Raw genomic sequence first — 16,884 nt, 5'->3', positions numbered from 1 at the left:
TGTGACTATTTTATTCCTTCAAAATAAGTTGTACCTTGGGTGTCAAACAGCAATGGAAAGTGCAGAAGGAAATCACATAACCTTTAAATAGCTTTGACTGTTATGTGTTTTCTTTAGCTTATTAATTGTTGGTGCTCAGGACACACGCACACGCACACGCGCACACACACACACACACACACACACACACACACACACACACACACACACACACACACACGCTTGAGATACTGTCCTCTGCCTGTCACCACTATATTTATTGTGCTAAGATGGGAACTTTACACACAGTTTACTGCCACCAAGTGGAAGTAGGCTACAATACATTTCTTCATTATCAGCTGTAGGAGCCCAGGGGAAGCCCTTTTTAGGTCTATGTATGATGCATTTGAATTCAGGTATTACAATTTGCACTTAATTGTTTGTGATCCATGTGAAAACAAAAAATGAAGATGTTTAAGGTAACACCGTCAATAGAGGGCGTGTTCTGGAGCTCTGCCTCATGGGGGCTTGGCACAATTTGCCTGTGGGGCCCGCGTTTGCTGTGTTCTGAATAAAAGGGTATATGCAGACACCCGCACAAGCATATTGTTGAGTTCCTCACATCCCTCTCCCTTTTAAGCTCCATCAAATAGAGCAGCAGGTCAGAGAAGCAGTTACTGTTTGAAGACGACAAGATTCTTTATTATCACATACATTTTTATTTAAATATATATTTTTGTTTGAGTATTTCCTATGACATGACTGTCCACTGATTGATTGCTAGCACATTGATTCCACATTACACTGACACAGACATCATAGACATAGACATGGAACCAATAGAAATGCTACAAGGCCAAATAGCACTGCATCTATAGACAATATAGCCACTTCCACACCGGCTGAAGCAAATACAATTTCTAGATGATTCCAACATTTAAATTAGGAGATCTATTTGACCAAATGTACACCCGACCAACGAGGACCAACAAACAAACAGTGTACCAGATATGTGTTCATTGTGTCTTTTTATAACAAAAATAATACAAATTAAACACCAACAACACTTAAAAAATTAATTCAACTTTTTTCTGGGCATCAACTTAAAGACAATTCATACTTCTAATCTCAACATATAAATATACAGTATATACAAAATAATTTTATAAAACACAGAAAGAGAAATATTAGTGCTTCATATTCTTAAATTAACTAATGAAATACTAATCTTACAAAATAACATTATTGGTTCAGTAATTTTCTTTGAAGGCGTCCTTGGTACGATAGTCACTTCATGTATTTCTTTGTCTTCATGTAAGGGTGATCTTGCATAAGGTGAAACAATGCCTTATGAGTTTTCCTGCATGGCGCCATAACAGCATATTGCATCTTTTGATCCTTTATGTTCATTTTGATGTGCAAAGGACTCAAGATAAGGCGGGGCACAATGCTTTTAAACACATTTATAAGGCTTTGTGATCTAGGCTGCATACATTCTTTATTAAAAAAACAATTAAACCTTAAATATCCTTGATATGAACCGTTTTCAGTAGTTTTGTCCCTTTCTGATTAAGCACAATGCTGATTGTTGTTTGCATAATGCATTGCAGGCCACATAATAATTGGAAAAGGCTGGCTCCCTCCACAGGCCTGTTGGCAGTAAGTTGATTTGTTGATTGATAATTACCGCAGTACATCAAGATAGTCCTCTAATCAACACGCAGGCATAGACACGTTGGCCTGTTGCCCTTGGATGAACTTGGACGGAGCAGATGAGGGTTTGTGTCGAAAACATCGAAGGCGCATCCGCAAGTCGGGTTTGCTCATTATTTATAGTCTTTTCAGTCTTTACATTCCCACGAAGATTAGTAGCTTCAGTTCTATCGAGTTCGAAGAGCACATCGGCTCCATCCAGTTATCAAGTTTTCAAGAGCAGCAACTCGCAGTTAAATAAATCCCAGTCTCTCCACATTTGTAAACAGTCCACAAGAAATCCAATGTTGACAGTGAAAAATATCCTTCGTGAATTATACCTGAAAAATAAGAAGATATACAGCTTAGTATAAACATCTGAAATAACACACATGAAGATGCAATTACTTGCAAATAATAAGGGTTATGCTTTGAAGATATACAGATATACAAGGAAAAACAATATACCTCAGTTGCAATGATGCATTCGTTTTTCTCTTCCAAAAAGACAGACTGGTACATTGAATCTCTGGGAGAACATATTGTTGATATTTTACACTCTGGTCTTTCCCTGCGGAGCAAAGAGATCTTGTTAGTTACTGAGCACAAAAACAAAGTGTCTTATTTTGACTTGAACTGATCCTCGTATCAATATATTCAACATCACAAAGCTCTTACTGTGGACTCACCTGTACATTCTACTCAAATGTTTTTTTTCTTCTATTCTCTTTTCACAGTTTTCATCTTTGTCCAGAAGGGACAGTTCATCCTTATACCCCATGGAGGTTTTATAGTCCTGGTGATAGTGGTTGATGTGTTTGTGATTTAACTTTTCCTTGGTACTGTCCAACTCCACATCAACCTTTTTGTTGTTGTTCTTGAGCTCCGGTATAGAGACGAGGTTCTCTTTCTGAAAGTCAGCCTTGAAGAGATTGTTCATGGTCTCAGAGTCCTGCTTCTTCCTGCTTGTCTGTCTCTTGACATGACGAACGACTACTGCTACCATGCAGAAAAGCACCAGAACAGCCACCAGAACCGCTCCCAAGCAGATGGATGCCAAAGTCAACTTGTTGCCAGAATCCCAGCCTTTGTTGGGGCTGGGAGTGTTGGGGGAAGGCCCCTCGTCGGACTGGCACTGGGGGCCGCTGTGATGGGCGGTGCAGATACAGGTCGGCTGGCCTTTGGCTCCAGTGGTGCAGGTGCCACCGTTCAGGCAGGGTTGAAGGGCACAGCTGTCCGTCAGCTTGTCACAGTGGCGGCCTGTGTACCCGGGGGCACAGGTGCAGGTGTAGCCGTTGATGCCGTCAATGCAGGTGGAGCCGTTTGCACATGGGCTCCGGGCACACTCATTGATGTTGATCTCGCAGCGGAGTCCTGTGAAGCCTGAGCGGCAGCTGCACAATTGGAGGTTACCGTGATTCACACAGTGTCCACCTATGGAGAAGATATAAAAGTATTATAGAAGCATTCTTCATATTCAGATTATTTCTAAGAAAAATATACCAATAGCATCCTGCTGCAGAGCTCTAGGCTCAGGCCCACCTCACCGTTGGAACCCATGGGGTAAAATCACATGTGTTTATAACGCCGTTCTTTCACATCAATACATAAGGTAAACATTACAATCACACTTACATTTAATAATTAAGAGAGCCTATTGTATCATATATTTAATACATTGTCCAATGTTGACAATAAAACCTAATGTTTCGTGATAACTGCAACTGCATCTGGCGTATTGTGAGCATCATGAGGAAATAATACAAAACACCTAAACTGATAATTTCAGCAAACACTAATGTTCGTTGCTTACCATATTAGCATAGCTAGCTGACATTAGCAAACTTACGAGCAATTTATCTTTATCTTCTGCTAAAGGTTGAGTTAATTAACGTTATGTTGAAATATTTAGGTATGGTTTCCTTTAGTGATATATGTGTGGACGTCTTATTCAAACTAATGAACACATGCAAACGTGCTATACGAAAGGATCGGACGGAGAAGGTGAGTATGAGCCTGTCTCTTTGCAGAAAGATACAGAAATGATTATTTTTCATGTAAAGAGAAGGATGTATTACCATTGGTGCATTGCAGGGAGGTACATTTATCCACTTTCTTCTCACAGTTGAGCCCAGTGTAGCTTGCTGGACAGTCGCATATGTAAGTGTTTCCATTGTCCCTTTCTTTGCATTTGCCCTCGTGAAAGCAGGGTGTATCTGCGCAGGTCAGTTTCCTGTTCTCACAGTGTGTCCCTTCAAACCCTTGTGGACACTCACACCTATAGCCATTCTCAGAGTCCTGCAGGAAAAAAAAAAAGATATACAGTTTATCAAAAAGCTCCCTGTCAGATGTTTTCGTTATCATATCCTGTTCACGAATGCCCCGACGAACCCCATTATCCTTAGTTGGAGTTCTATTTACAGTACAAGCTCTGTGAACTGGGTCATCTACTGACTTGACAATCGATAGCATCCTCCTGGACTAGTAGATAGAGTGAGGCAAAAACAAAAACAGGAAAGCCTGTGTTGTGGGAAAGGAGAGAGAGAGACTTCCGGACTCACCAGGCAGTGGCCTCCGTTGCGACAGGGCTGGCTGTCACACTCCCTGACCTGCAAGTCACAGTTAACCCCGTTGAAGCCGGGCATGCAGGTGCAGGTGAAGCTGCCCTGACCCGTGTTCATGCATGTGGCCCCGTTGGCACAGGGTTTGTGATGGGTGCAGTAGTTCAGATCTACAAACAAACAGGTGGAATAATTACTAATGGAACCAAATAGATGCACCACATTGGAGGCAGCCTTCTTTTATGTACAAAACAAAGAGGCAGTTACACACCTTGGTCACAAAAGATTCCTCCCCAGCCCTCCTTGCAGGTGCACTGCCACGGCTCTTTACAGGTACCATGTTTACAGGATGGATGGAGTTTACACACATCACAGAAGAGTCCCTGCCAGCCCTCTCTGCATCTGTTCACAAATAAAACACAGACGTGACTGTTGGCTCGCACACAAATGATCAGTCATAATCTGCCCTCATAGTCTCACTGTCTCTCTAGCAAAGACATGACAGAGAGAAGGCCTAGTGAAAAAATACAATATTTACACTAATCTTTTTATCCACTGTATCATAATCCTAGAGATAATCTTAGAGACGAATTAAATCAGAAAGACAAAGAGATACATACTAGAAATCAAATACATGTTACAGTTTTGTTGCATAATAAGGCACCATAAATTATTTCATGGCTCACTTATTCTCTTATTTAGTTATTGCAAATGTTTAAAAATGTGATATAGCAGTTTGTGAATCCTCTGCTTCCAATGAACATAAATGAACATTGTATTAGAATGTTATAAATAACTAAATCAGCAAATACTCACTTGCACTCTCCAGGTAATGTGCAGTTTCCATTATTTTCGTTGCACCCTTCCAGACAGATTGCTGAGAAAAACAAAACAAAGGCAGATATTTAGGTTTCTCATTGGCTTTCATGACAAGGTTTAATTAGACTTGCACCACTTTTGAATTGTTTTGATCTTTTCGCAATAAAACCTGTTACCTGCCCTGTTCAATGCAACACACGATGTGTCAATAACTTCTTGTGATTTTACGGTGTTAAAAGGCTGGTTAGTGCAGCAGCAGATGCTTGTTCTCAACAACAACAAAAAAGCAGGACAGCTGCCCCATTGTTTTCGGTGGGCAGTTCGAGCCCCGTTTGCAGCTGCTGCCCTACACCGCTTCAACAATAGAGCCCGCAATTTAGTGGCGCGTGGCGGGCGATAATGCCGCGATTAACCCCGGCGCGCGCTGCTTGGCGACCACCGCCCTGGATTAAACCGCACGCGCCCACAGTGAAAGTGCTCTCTGTCGTCAAATGTCACCTTAAAGCTGCTCTCAGACTGTGTTTGGCTGCCTGCCTCACAACCAAAAATACACACCTGTGATCACGTAACGGGTCATTTTTTTTAGACATTAAACCTCCATTATTCTGAAACATGTTACTTTGCATTTTAAATTAATTATATCGAATTTTGCGGAATATTAAAATAAAAAAGGTAAATTAACTGAAAAAAAAATCTTTATTAAAGTGGCTTTCACACAAGTCTCCTGTAGACTTATTTTTTGACTCCCTCGTGTAGCAATGCTTAGGTTATCCTCGTCTAAAATGTGCTTTCTGACCTTTCATCACAAACAAACAAAGTGTCCATATGGTGTCTTTACTATTGCTTACGTTCTTGGCAGTATTCTCCCTTCCATCCCGGTAGACAGGCTATTTGCCCGTCAGGCTTGCAGGTGTAGTGGCCAAAAAGGTCGTCTCTCGGCGCGCATATTTTGGAACAAGTGTCCCCGTAGTAATGTTCATTGCAGATGATCCGGTATGAGTACCTTAGCTCCGTCTGCGCCACCTTCTTCACATCCGGGGACCACTCAGGCCCTATTCCCAAATGTCCTTTCATGGAAAAATAACTAATCAAGAATTCAGGCTTGGTGGTATCTGCAAGGAACAGAACATCAGACATATAAACATCAGTTTATTGTGTAGTGAAAAAAACAATTTTTCATTTAGAGATTAAACAATACACAATCTGCACACTGAAATGTCCCTTTCCTCTCACATGTGACCATTATAAGAAGGACCTAACAAAAAAAGGTGTAAAATCCAGGAAAAGGCTGTCATGGGATTTTTGGCAGGGCTTCGTATTCTCACTCAAGCCTGTACACTTTCCCATGCACGCCAAAAATAAAACAAGGGAAGTGCAATTGTGTTGGGAGAGATTTGATTGTGAAGAATTGTCGTGTGACTCATAAGGCATCCTAACACACACGAATACATGACGCTGGAAATGCCAGATGTATTTGGCAGCATGTTAACTGAGGGTTATTGATGAAATGTGGTAAACAGTAGGTCAAAGGCATTGAGGCTGAACAGGGCATGTCTCCCTCTAGTGGTGGACAGGCGGGTCTGCTCACCTCCAGGAAGGTCCGCTGCAGGAGAATACCGGGCTTCAATAACTAACGAGAAAGCACCCTGTGGGGACACATGAGGAAATAGATGTCACCAAAATAATCGATTATAAACAATAAGACATATTTTCATAGCTATTGAATGTTTCAGTTAAATACTGATGTAATTGGGTTCCAACATTATGAAATTCTATGAGAATGAATGATTTAGTTGCAGTCCTCTACTCTTTACGCGCAGTGCACATATGCAGTAAACAACTTAACATTGAATCTTAAACGATTGGCTTCAACTGCATGCGTTTGACAATTAAAATGACTTTCTATGACATTTAAAATATACATGGAAGACATAATCAATGGTGCAGAAAGTGGTTTGGCGTTTATTTGATAATAACACAGCCTGATAACATATCATTTTAATACATTTCCCCAAACTATATATTTAGATGTCATTATGAAGGATTTTTAAATGAATGCAATTCATAACAAAAATCACGTTATATTTGGTGTTTAAAGATGTTCCCTTTATTGAAAGTTAGTAGTCCACAAGGCAGGACATGGGCTCTTACCGGCCAGGTGAAGTTGAGCGGCAGACGCAACCTGGCGTCTTGCTGGATGCTGAAGGAGTCGGTGCCCAGAACAGGTGTGGTGGCTTTGCCAAATATACAGTCTCCAGGAGACACCACCGTCTGGAAGTTCTTCAAACAAACCCTGAAATAAGTCGTGCAGCCAGTCATGCTGCAACTAAGTCCATTTGCCAGCAAACCTTTAGTATTCTGAAAGTGATGGAGATCTAACTCGAACACACCTGATCCCAGAACCTAAAAGGATACAAGAAGTGAGCACAACCACACAATGCAACCTTTCATTCTTAAATATTTGTTTCCCAATTTGCAAAGATAAATAAAAATAACAGTCTACCTGAGTGAATAATGTTACAACTATTGTAAGGACAGCGGTGAACCAAACGGCCATTCTTTAGAGTTTGATGTGCGTATCCTTAAAAAATCTGTTTGTCCTCCAACAAAAACGCTCCTATTCCAAGTGGTGATGGCGTGATGACAAATACAGATTAGAATAAATAAAATCCTTCTTCAAAAGCCCGTAGAACAAGATCCAGCTCAGCAATCCGTAACCCGAAGAAGAAGAAGTTGGAAGAGACCGCGTTATCCAGTGCTAGATGTTAGACAATTGTCAGTAACGTCAATATCCACAAATGAGACTGTCTGCGGTCTTTCTGTGGACCATCCATCGTGCCGGTCAGATGTGGTTTGAGTCTGCTGTGCTGATGCGAGGCTTGTATTGCCAACAGTGATGCGTGCATGTGGCGGAGCATCAGCGCATAGTGACTCCCAGTGAGGGATATTTGACGTCCGACCCAGTTTATATACCGCAGAGTGGTGCCACTACTCACACTGTCAGTCACTAAACACCGCCCCCTCTCATATCCACCTACTTCTCCCCTTGCTTGGATTATCATCATTCATAGTAATTTCGCAGATATTTTCTCACCGTTTCTAGAAAAAAAGAAGCTTTTTTATTCGCTTTGCATGAAGATTGTTTATCCAGTAAATACATAAATAAATGCAGTGAATTGCAAAACAAAACTATAACATAATTGTTTATAATTATGTTTTAATATATTATAAAACCTCTAGTCAACACGTTTGTGAAATTCACGTTTAGTTTACTCAAAGAGGATTTTATTTTCGGGATTAATGATTGCACTCTGTCTTTTAGGAGTGTGGCCGCAGCTTCCTCTGTTGTTTCTTGTGTTTATTTTAGATAGAGAGGAAGGAGCGGGAGATAACTCCCAGCTGTGTGATCATAAATTCTTGTTGCAAATACACTCATAAATCAGCGGAGAAACCCGCGTTCTGCAAAAAATCTGTGCGTATATGACGTAAAATTGGAGGTCCAATAAGGCTTCACATTTACATGTGCATTGTTTCTTTGGAAATATTTACAGAACAGTCTTACATACCATAATTACATTTGATTAAATGTTTTAAATATTTGGATTAAAACAAATATTTGGAGAGTTATCATTTGTAACGTGTATTAGAGGCACACACATGGACACCTGTGCTGCATATAGAGGAAGAGAGACCAGCCCGTATGTTTTACCTCGTTTATTATGCTTAATAAAAATACCATAACAAGTGCAAGCACCCAGCTGTGCAGGCACTTCGTTTAGCACCACCAGCAATAATGCCCTCAATTGAAAGCACATTTGTATAAATTAAAGTCAAGATTGTATCCTACATGTAGCAACAATGTTTGTTGAACTAACATCCACTTGAAGAGGTTGAAAAAACCTCCCCTCTGCCTTCATGTGTACATATAATTGTTCAAAGAGAAAAATGAACTGAACAGTATATAAACGTTGTTAAGAAAATAAATTGAAATGCCATGTACATTTTTCTATCACATGTAAACTCCTGCTGGGCACAGGCATTGTTACCTTTATCACCCCTGCATCAGGCCAGCTTGTCTGGGAGGATTTACAGTGAGGGAACAGGATTTAGGGACTGTTCCCTGGCCATGAAGGTGTCTGGCTGAACAGCTCTCCTGCAGAGATGACTTCATTTCTATATCCCCCCCCACCTTTGACTTATAGGTTTGAGGTTCCACTTTAGGGCAGAGACAATGGACTATTGAGTGTGGAGCAGTGTGAGTAAGAGGCCCGGACATCTCACATTCTGCTGTATTGAAGCATTTGCCGTTCCCACCATTGACACAGATCCTGTGGAGGACCAATGCAGCCCTGTACAGGATTTTAATCCCATATTCCTGCTATGTGTATAATGACTTTAATGCATTTATCTATGAGGGATCTCACTATAGTTTATATGGCTGCCATGGACTGTAGAGCCCCATCAATCTCTTTTGTAGAGACAAGTGTATAGTGCAAGGGTGCCTCTGCCCCCCCTTGATACATGTCAAAACATCCATACACTTTAATATTTGATGGGCCACGGTTAAGGTTTCCTAACTGTAGCTCAGGTTACAACTCCTTGTACAGCTTTGGACTGAACTAAACAAGCAGCGATGCTCGGATCGGATCTTCTAGGTAACAAATAGAGAAATGCCTTATCTGGTGATGCACTCATCAGGCTTTCCTAATATTTACATATTAATCTCCTGATTTTATATTTTTCATTTTTGTGTATATAAATAGACATCAATTATGGCATGTAATAATAGCACATTTTAGCTGTATGGGTTTTTTCTTCGTGGCCAATGCAAACAATACTCCAACAGGCTCTTTTCTGCTGTGTTGCTCTCGAATAAACACAGCTTTGGAAACAGACACCGGCCCACCACAGATCCATCTCGGCCTTGTATGGAATATCATTTTTCTTCGTGACAGTGTTATGTAAAGCTGACTTCCGATTGTTGTATGGCTTTTCAGCTGGCATCCAAAACCTAAAAATAACATTTTGATTGGAAAACGAAGAGGAAAGTTCCTTTGGACTAATAAGGCAAGTTGTTATTTATGAGAAAGCGCCTGATGCAATTGTTTGGTTCTTTGGCACACAAATGTTTGTTCCCAGGAAGGCTTGCCCTCTGAATAGCGCTCATAAATTAAACAAGATGTTTGAAATGTCATTACTTAAAAACCTAATCATTTCATCCAGTCAACAGTGTTCTGTTTTGGCTCACTTCATTCCTGCTATTTTTCACATGTGTAAAGCAACTGACACAAAACACATCAGTCATACCAACAGACTATACTTATTTATTGCCAAAACACATGAAGAACGTTCCCCCATAAAAAAAGACATCAAAGGACTTTTTTAATTAAACTGTACTCTGATAAATGCCAATACATGTTTATTGTTCATTTGCAATGGACAGCGAGTGACAAACAGAAAACCTGATGACGCAAATAAAAAGTCACACGGCATTCTGAACACTAGTCACGATACTGATGGTATTTAAAAAAATATATATATATATATATTGTGTTTCTCCTTAGATGCACTCAGGCTGGGCAGACCACCTTCTCATTGACCCTCCATGTGCTTGGTTCTGAGTTGGACCATCTCTGGCCACTGTTCCAATAGTATCAACAATCTGGGTGAATGCTTTAGGACATTAGCTACAGTGCTAACAGATGGCCCCCTTTTAGTCTAGAAATCTGCTCCGTTTAGTGCAGAGCAGTTTAACACTTCTTTACAGTGCATTTGATCTCTACGCCCCAATCTGTCCAGCCAATCAATGGGGCTTTTGATGTGCGCTGCCAATGGATCGGAGGCATCTGAGCATGTCGCCCTCGGAGGAGAAATCCCCTGCTGCTGCAGCAATTAGAAAGGCGAGGGGTGGTTTCCTTCTCTCACATATCCAAGCTGCCCTGTGTTACCCTAATACTCCCTTCAGATACACAAAATATACCTCTACTCACTTAAATAGTTTCAGGCAAAACTTAATAAAATATGTGTGTCACCCACATTTCCAGTAAATACTCTCAATATTTATTTGTTGTTCCTTTATTTTATTTTATCTTCACTATATATGTAAAGCGTCTTTGAGCACCTGTAAAAGCGCTAACAAATTAAATCTATTATTATTATTAATATGCTTGTGCAAAGGATCAAATGTTGGATTAGTGTTGAGGAGAACACATGAATGTATGTCTGCTTTGACATATGACGCCATGTTTTGACAATATGGAGAAGTAAATTAATATTATTAAATGTCTCAGAGCCTCTGCAACCTTTAAACATATGTTCTAAATTACCTACGGGAGTAAAATCTGATATGGAGGTCTGGTTTTAAAGACTTTAAACCTACACACCTTCAGCTGACATTAAGTTGAATCCAGACACCCTGACATTATGGTTGCTTTTCTGATTGAGTTGTGGAACTTTCCAGGCGCCCTCTTGCTAGACTGTTGACAAAACACAGCCATGTCAGCACTCTTCTACCCTTACACCTCAACCAACAACACCCTTTGGTCACTGACACCATGTCGTGCTGCTTGCAGGTGACACTGCACTTGAGTAAACGGACTGAAAAGACATGAGGTGGACAGTGTTATCATGACGTCATTTAAGCATGCATGTCATTTATGGCTCAACAAGACAGGTTTTTAAAAAGGCTCCTGCTCAGGTGCGTAAATCAAGTTGAGGTGACCTGAGGCTGTGTGTGTAACGGCTGTCTGTGTGCCCGTGTGCCAAGAGACAGCAGCACATACCTCCCTCCCACCAGGCAGGGAGCATTACAACCCAGACCACCCCCTTCAATGGTTCATATTGATCCCAACAGACCAGCTCCTCCTTTGACACATGGAGAGTCGGCAGAGGTCGTAAGCATCTGTCACTGTAGCCGAATGATGTCATATCCTGCTACATATAAAAAGTATCATGAGCAACATTTCCATATAAATGTTTGCAAGTGACTAGACAGTGTGATATATATTTAGTTGAGTTGGGTTCTTACATTATCCCAACTGTTTCCAACATCTTAGTAAGTCATTTGAATTAATGATTTGTTTGTTTGCCTGTAATGGCTTCCTTTTTACAAAACACTTGATCTTCTTAACTATAGATTTGAACCAGATTTCAGTCACAAGACATGTGGATATGAACGTATCAGAGAAAGAAGCTGAGCAGAATACCGAGCAGCATTGGAGAAACACACATTTTTTTTGCTTGAAGCCACTTCAATTTTAACGGTTTTACTCACTGTGTCCATTTGTTTTGGCGAAGACGTGGCCTTTGTAGATAATTCCGCTCCCAGTACAAACCTCTTGAACATATGGATCTGAAGTAAACAGAGAAACAACCTGAGCAAGCATTAGTGGCAACTCGGAACACAGCTGGGATGTCCATTCTATGCCAAGCAGGACAGTAGAAACACTGATGTGAAAATGTATAATTCTTACCAGTTTTAATCACCTGATGTATTTGTTTTGAAAAGGAGACGACATCTGTGAATAATTGGCTCCACGGAAAGAAGATGAAGACAACAATCCCATGAGACTTCACGACGCCACCAAACTCCGTCTTTGGTTGCTGTTTTGATTGAGAGACCCCCTAGTGGCAGAAAATTACATATTGTGGATTTAATCAGATGAATTTCCATTTAAAGAAGGATTTTTCTGTCATTGTCTTTTTGTTGTTGCTATTCGTGTTGCACTTAGAAAATAAACAAGTGAAGGACACTCCCAGGCATGAAAGCCAAACATGTTTTTGTGTCCAAGCAAGCTCTTGAGTGATTACCAGGCTAATTGTGTGTGTGGAAGAAGCTACTGTAGCCTTGAGGAAATCCTCCCTCATAGTCAAAGCATCATTGCTTCATGCAAGACAAAACCTCCCAGCAGGAAAAGGAAAGAGATAAATGGAGGAGAGGGAAGAGCGTGCTGGTGTGAAGAGGGCTGTTAAACTGCACCAGTTCGCCTATCAGGAAGACCGGCCTGAGAATATTGACCCTCAGGCTTCGCTAAGCAGCAATTCACACACTAATCAACCTGTTAGCATGAGGTGTGAACAGGTGCATTCCCTTTATGTGCTGCAAAATGGGGTCTCTATGTCCTCCAGGGGGATTGGCTGTCCAGATGCGCCACAGGCAGAGTTTAAAATTGGCTCTAATTGTCTTGTTTTGAAATGGCCTGTGAATCAGGGGACATTTTCATCAAAGTAATGGCCAATATTAATCTTCAAAGTTGCAAAGATATATGCCTTCTAGTCACCATAGGGGGAATTCAACATAATCACTGAACAGCATCAGCATGACAAGCATCTAGTAATTGCAAGCCACGCTGTTAGATGCTGTTATTGGTGTGATAAGAGCCTGTGATTCTGGTTTAATCATCCAGAGACCTAATGATCTCTTATCTGCATTTCCCTCCTCAACTTCCTGACCCGGGACACATGACCTCTACAGTACACCGCACTATATTATTGTTTATTTATAAAGACGGATCTTGAGGTATTTTTGGAGGGTCTGTTGTTATTTCCTTTGACGATTTGAAATTGTTATTTGTCCTTTTCCCATTCGGCCTATGTACAAGTAGTTTCCTACCTTTGCTCCTTGGGATTTTGCTAAACTGCTGTTGTGTGTGGGAGTGTTATGTTGTAGGGCAAAGCATGAGGACGTGTGTTTGAAGGCGTGAGGCTTAAGAGTATTAGTGCTCTCACGGAACACTTTTCTGTCGTTCTCTGTGCCAGTGTGAGGGCTTTTCTTTGCCCTGCACCAAGAGTCATTAGAGTGACATGTGACCTTTTCTTTGGATTCCATTTAGCCATCTGAACTGCAGTCAACCTCATAACTGCTCGCTGTGTACATACATACAAACCCATCTCCCCTCTGCAGGACAAACAACAGATGCAAATCCTTTTGTGTGGAGTGATTGTTATCCAAGTCAACTTATGGCCCGATCATGGCATTAACAGCAGTGTACCGCACAGATGGAAGATGTACGTTTCCACCGCCAGTTCGGGATCCTGCGGCCAATGTGGGCTTCATGCCATGTTTGACATCACTTAGGCCGCTGTCCATGCATGCCCAGCATCGCACTGAGACAACAAGGAGACTGAGACTGCACGTGGTGTGCTTCATTGTCACAGTTGGGAGTCTGGTAGTGGACGCAGCCTGTTTGTCTATAAGGCTCATTGAAGATGGATCTTCGTCGGTGTGATTGTGTCACTCCGTGTTCACAGTGATGAACATGTTCTCACAGTCTCCCCAGCAAACGGCAGCGTGCATTCAGCCTGATTTCTGAAGTGGGCCCTGAAGCCCAGAAGGAGTTCCCTCGCTGCCAGGCCTCATGGCCGTGGAGTGTTGTTCCAACTTGACCTAGCAAGTCCCAAGTTGACCAAATTCGTACCCCTCTGACTTGGCTCTCATGGGCAATTTTCATGTCTCCGTCTAATATTTGACATCTCTCAAGAACTCTGTGCTCTCCAAATCATGCTCATAGACTGGATGTCATAGTTTTAATATTCCCTCATCTTAGAAATGCATCACACTGCACAGAGCTCACATTTCAAACAACCGATTTTTCCATATGAGTGATTCCTCAATGCGTAGTGACATAATCATGCCCGTTATGCCGCTCACATATGGATTTTTTATGTTTTCTTTTAAAGCTGAAGTGTTTCTAATGGATTAGATGAATAGTTAACTGCCTCATGCAGATTAATCTTTCTGTTCAGGGTTTGTGTTCTCATACACCCCATGATGATTTATTAGCCAGGATGATGAATGACGCCGATAGTAAGGGTGCAGACCCAGCACATTTTACCAGGGGTAATTTGTTTATCTTGCAGCCCTACACCGTAGAGAAAAGTCAGTGCAGTGCAATAATGTGAAGCCAAGCACATTATAAAGAACTGGTTGACTCTTCAAGTCTACATGGGAGCTCCCAAAGCAGAACATTAAAAGTAATGTTTTGCAATAAAGGAAAAAAACATTGATTCACTTTTTCTCTGCAGGAATAGTTAATAATTGTGTTATATTTAAACATTGGACAATTTAACAGCTTGTTTAAGAAAAAAAAAATCATATGAATCAGTCTCTGCAGCAGCTTTCAAGTTGAGTCATGCTTCTCACCAAATATGAATCTGTAGGCTGCATAAAACAAGGCAAGTTCATTTGTTTACTTTACTTAATGTGATAATTGTCTTGATTCTACGCTTGTATTCTTTTCCCAGTAAATTAACAGAAATCTACTAACTCTTATGCATGTTGTATTATGACAACAAATGAAAAATAAAGTCCTTTTAAAGAATATGCAAAAAAAGAAAACTAAGAGTTGTCAAAGTATAAAAAAACTGCAACAGGAATATAATTCATAAAGTAACAGGCTAAGGGGAAAAACACTCAAAGTACTCAGGTACCTTCAGTGTTCACTGAGCCGTTCATGTGTGTGGTCACCCTGCCTTTGTTCTACATGTTAAGCTCTTCTTAAGTTTTAGGCTATTTGTAAAGGCTCTGCAAGGTTTGAAATAAAATGATTGTGTTTATTTTGTTGTTTGTTACTTTAATTTCCCTGGTTGTGATAGTGACAAGTGTCCACTGGTCGCTCTGTGTCACCCGCTCTGCTAACAGCCGTCACCCTCCACCCTCCACCTCCCGCCCTCTCACCCTCGCCCCATCCTCGGCCTTACCCCGAGCCTGGGAGCGGAATTCTGGGAACATTTTTCCATGTGAATTGCCGAGGTCCAGTCGAGGGGTGTGACGCCAGTGCATTGTTCCAGCGGCAAAAAAAGGAACCGCTTGTGATGAGGCCAATTCCTGTTGGTCCCAAAAAAACAGGCACTTTCTCACACCGACTTCCTTCCTCATTGGACAGCACAAAACAATCCCAGACCAACCAGCAATGCGAAGAGAAAGAAAGAGAAGGGAAAAGAGCAGTAGGAGAGGCGAGCTTGGATTTGAAAGGATATTTTCAGTCGGTGCAGGTTGTGTATCTGCAGCTGGAAACACAGATTGTGTGCAATCTCTAGCTTTTCACCTAACCCCCTTTCAAAAAGGTAAAGGTCCTTTATCTGCAGACACAGACCCCTGCAAAATATGCTCACCCTCGTGCACTGTCTGCTCCCCTAGTGACAGCAAGCTGCTCTTATCTTTACTGCCTGTATGATCGTCATCACTTCAGTGGTTCTCAAATCACTCTGCTTTTTACTGTCTTTGCATGTTTGCTTTGAGCTACAGTGTGAAGACAACAGGCAGTGATTGTGTGTTAAACCTTAACCTTAGGGACCTTAAACCTTCCTAAACTTTTAGGAAGAGCACATTGAGAAAACAGAGAAAGACTGAGCGAGGCTTTACTGATTGAGCGAGCAGGACTCAGGAAGCACCTGCCTGTGCGGAGTGCCGAGCATTTATCTGACCCCGCTCACATCAGGTGGTTTCCTTGTTTACGTTATCTCCCTGCAGCTCCTGTGGCCCTCGCCACTATTGGCTGCCCTGGGCCACTCCTTTTCCCACCACATGTATGGATGTGAAGAGGATTCGCCACTTCACCTTTTCTTCTTTCCCATCAGAATGAGTTTTTAGGGAAGAAACCTACCAGGAGCTCACTGAAGGATCCCATTAATAAGTGTAAAACTCAAAGCTCTGATGACCTTTCACCTCTGTCCTCACAACACAAACATGGCAGCCTTGAAGACCGCCTTCCTTTTCCTCCTCATGCCTATACTTGGGCTCAGTGAAAACAAGGAGGCTCATCAATTCTCCTGACTGATAACCTTGATCCTGCTGTCCTCCATGTCACCTGTATTGCTCAACCCTAACCTAGCT

General features: G+C 41.5%; 1 protein-coding gene across 1 annotated transcript; it reads right to left on the bottom strand.

The window, feature by feature from the left end:
• Positions 1-436: 436 nt before the first annotated feature.
• On the bottom strand, positions 437-7,976 carry LOC117467929 (delta-like protein 4). Its single transcript, XM_034111861.2, has 11 exons — positions 7,555-7,976; positions 7,203-7,454; positions 6,640-6,697; positions 5,900-6,163; positions 5,049-5,109; positions 4,504-4,634; positions 4,233-4,402; positions 3,750-3,969; positions 2,361-3,105; positions 2,140-2,242; positions 437-2,012 (listed from the first exon to the last, which is right to left on the bottom strand). The coding sequence occupies exons 1-11, from the start codon at positions 7,606-7,608 to the stop codon at positions 2,007-2,009; spliced, it is 2,064 nt and encodes a 687-aa protein (XP_033967752.1). The 5' UTR covers positions 7,609-7,976; the 3' UTR covers positions 437-2,006.
• Positions 7,977-16,884: the final 8,908 nt, after the last annotated feature.

Source organism: Pseudochaenichthys georgianus, chromosome 22 (genome assembly GCF_902827115.2).
Source record: "Pseudochaenichthys georgianus chromosome 22, fPseGeo1.2, whole genome shotgun sequence".
NCBI lineage: Eukaryota > Metazoa > Chordata > Actinopteri > Perciformes > Channichthyidae > Pseudochaenichthys > Pseudochaenichthys georgianus.
This window is presented reverse-complemented; position numbering and strand designations above follow the sequence as displayed.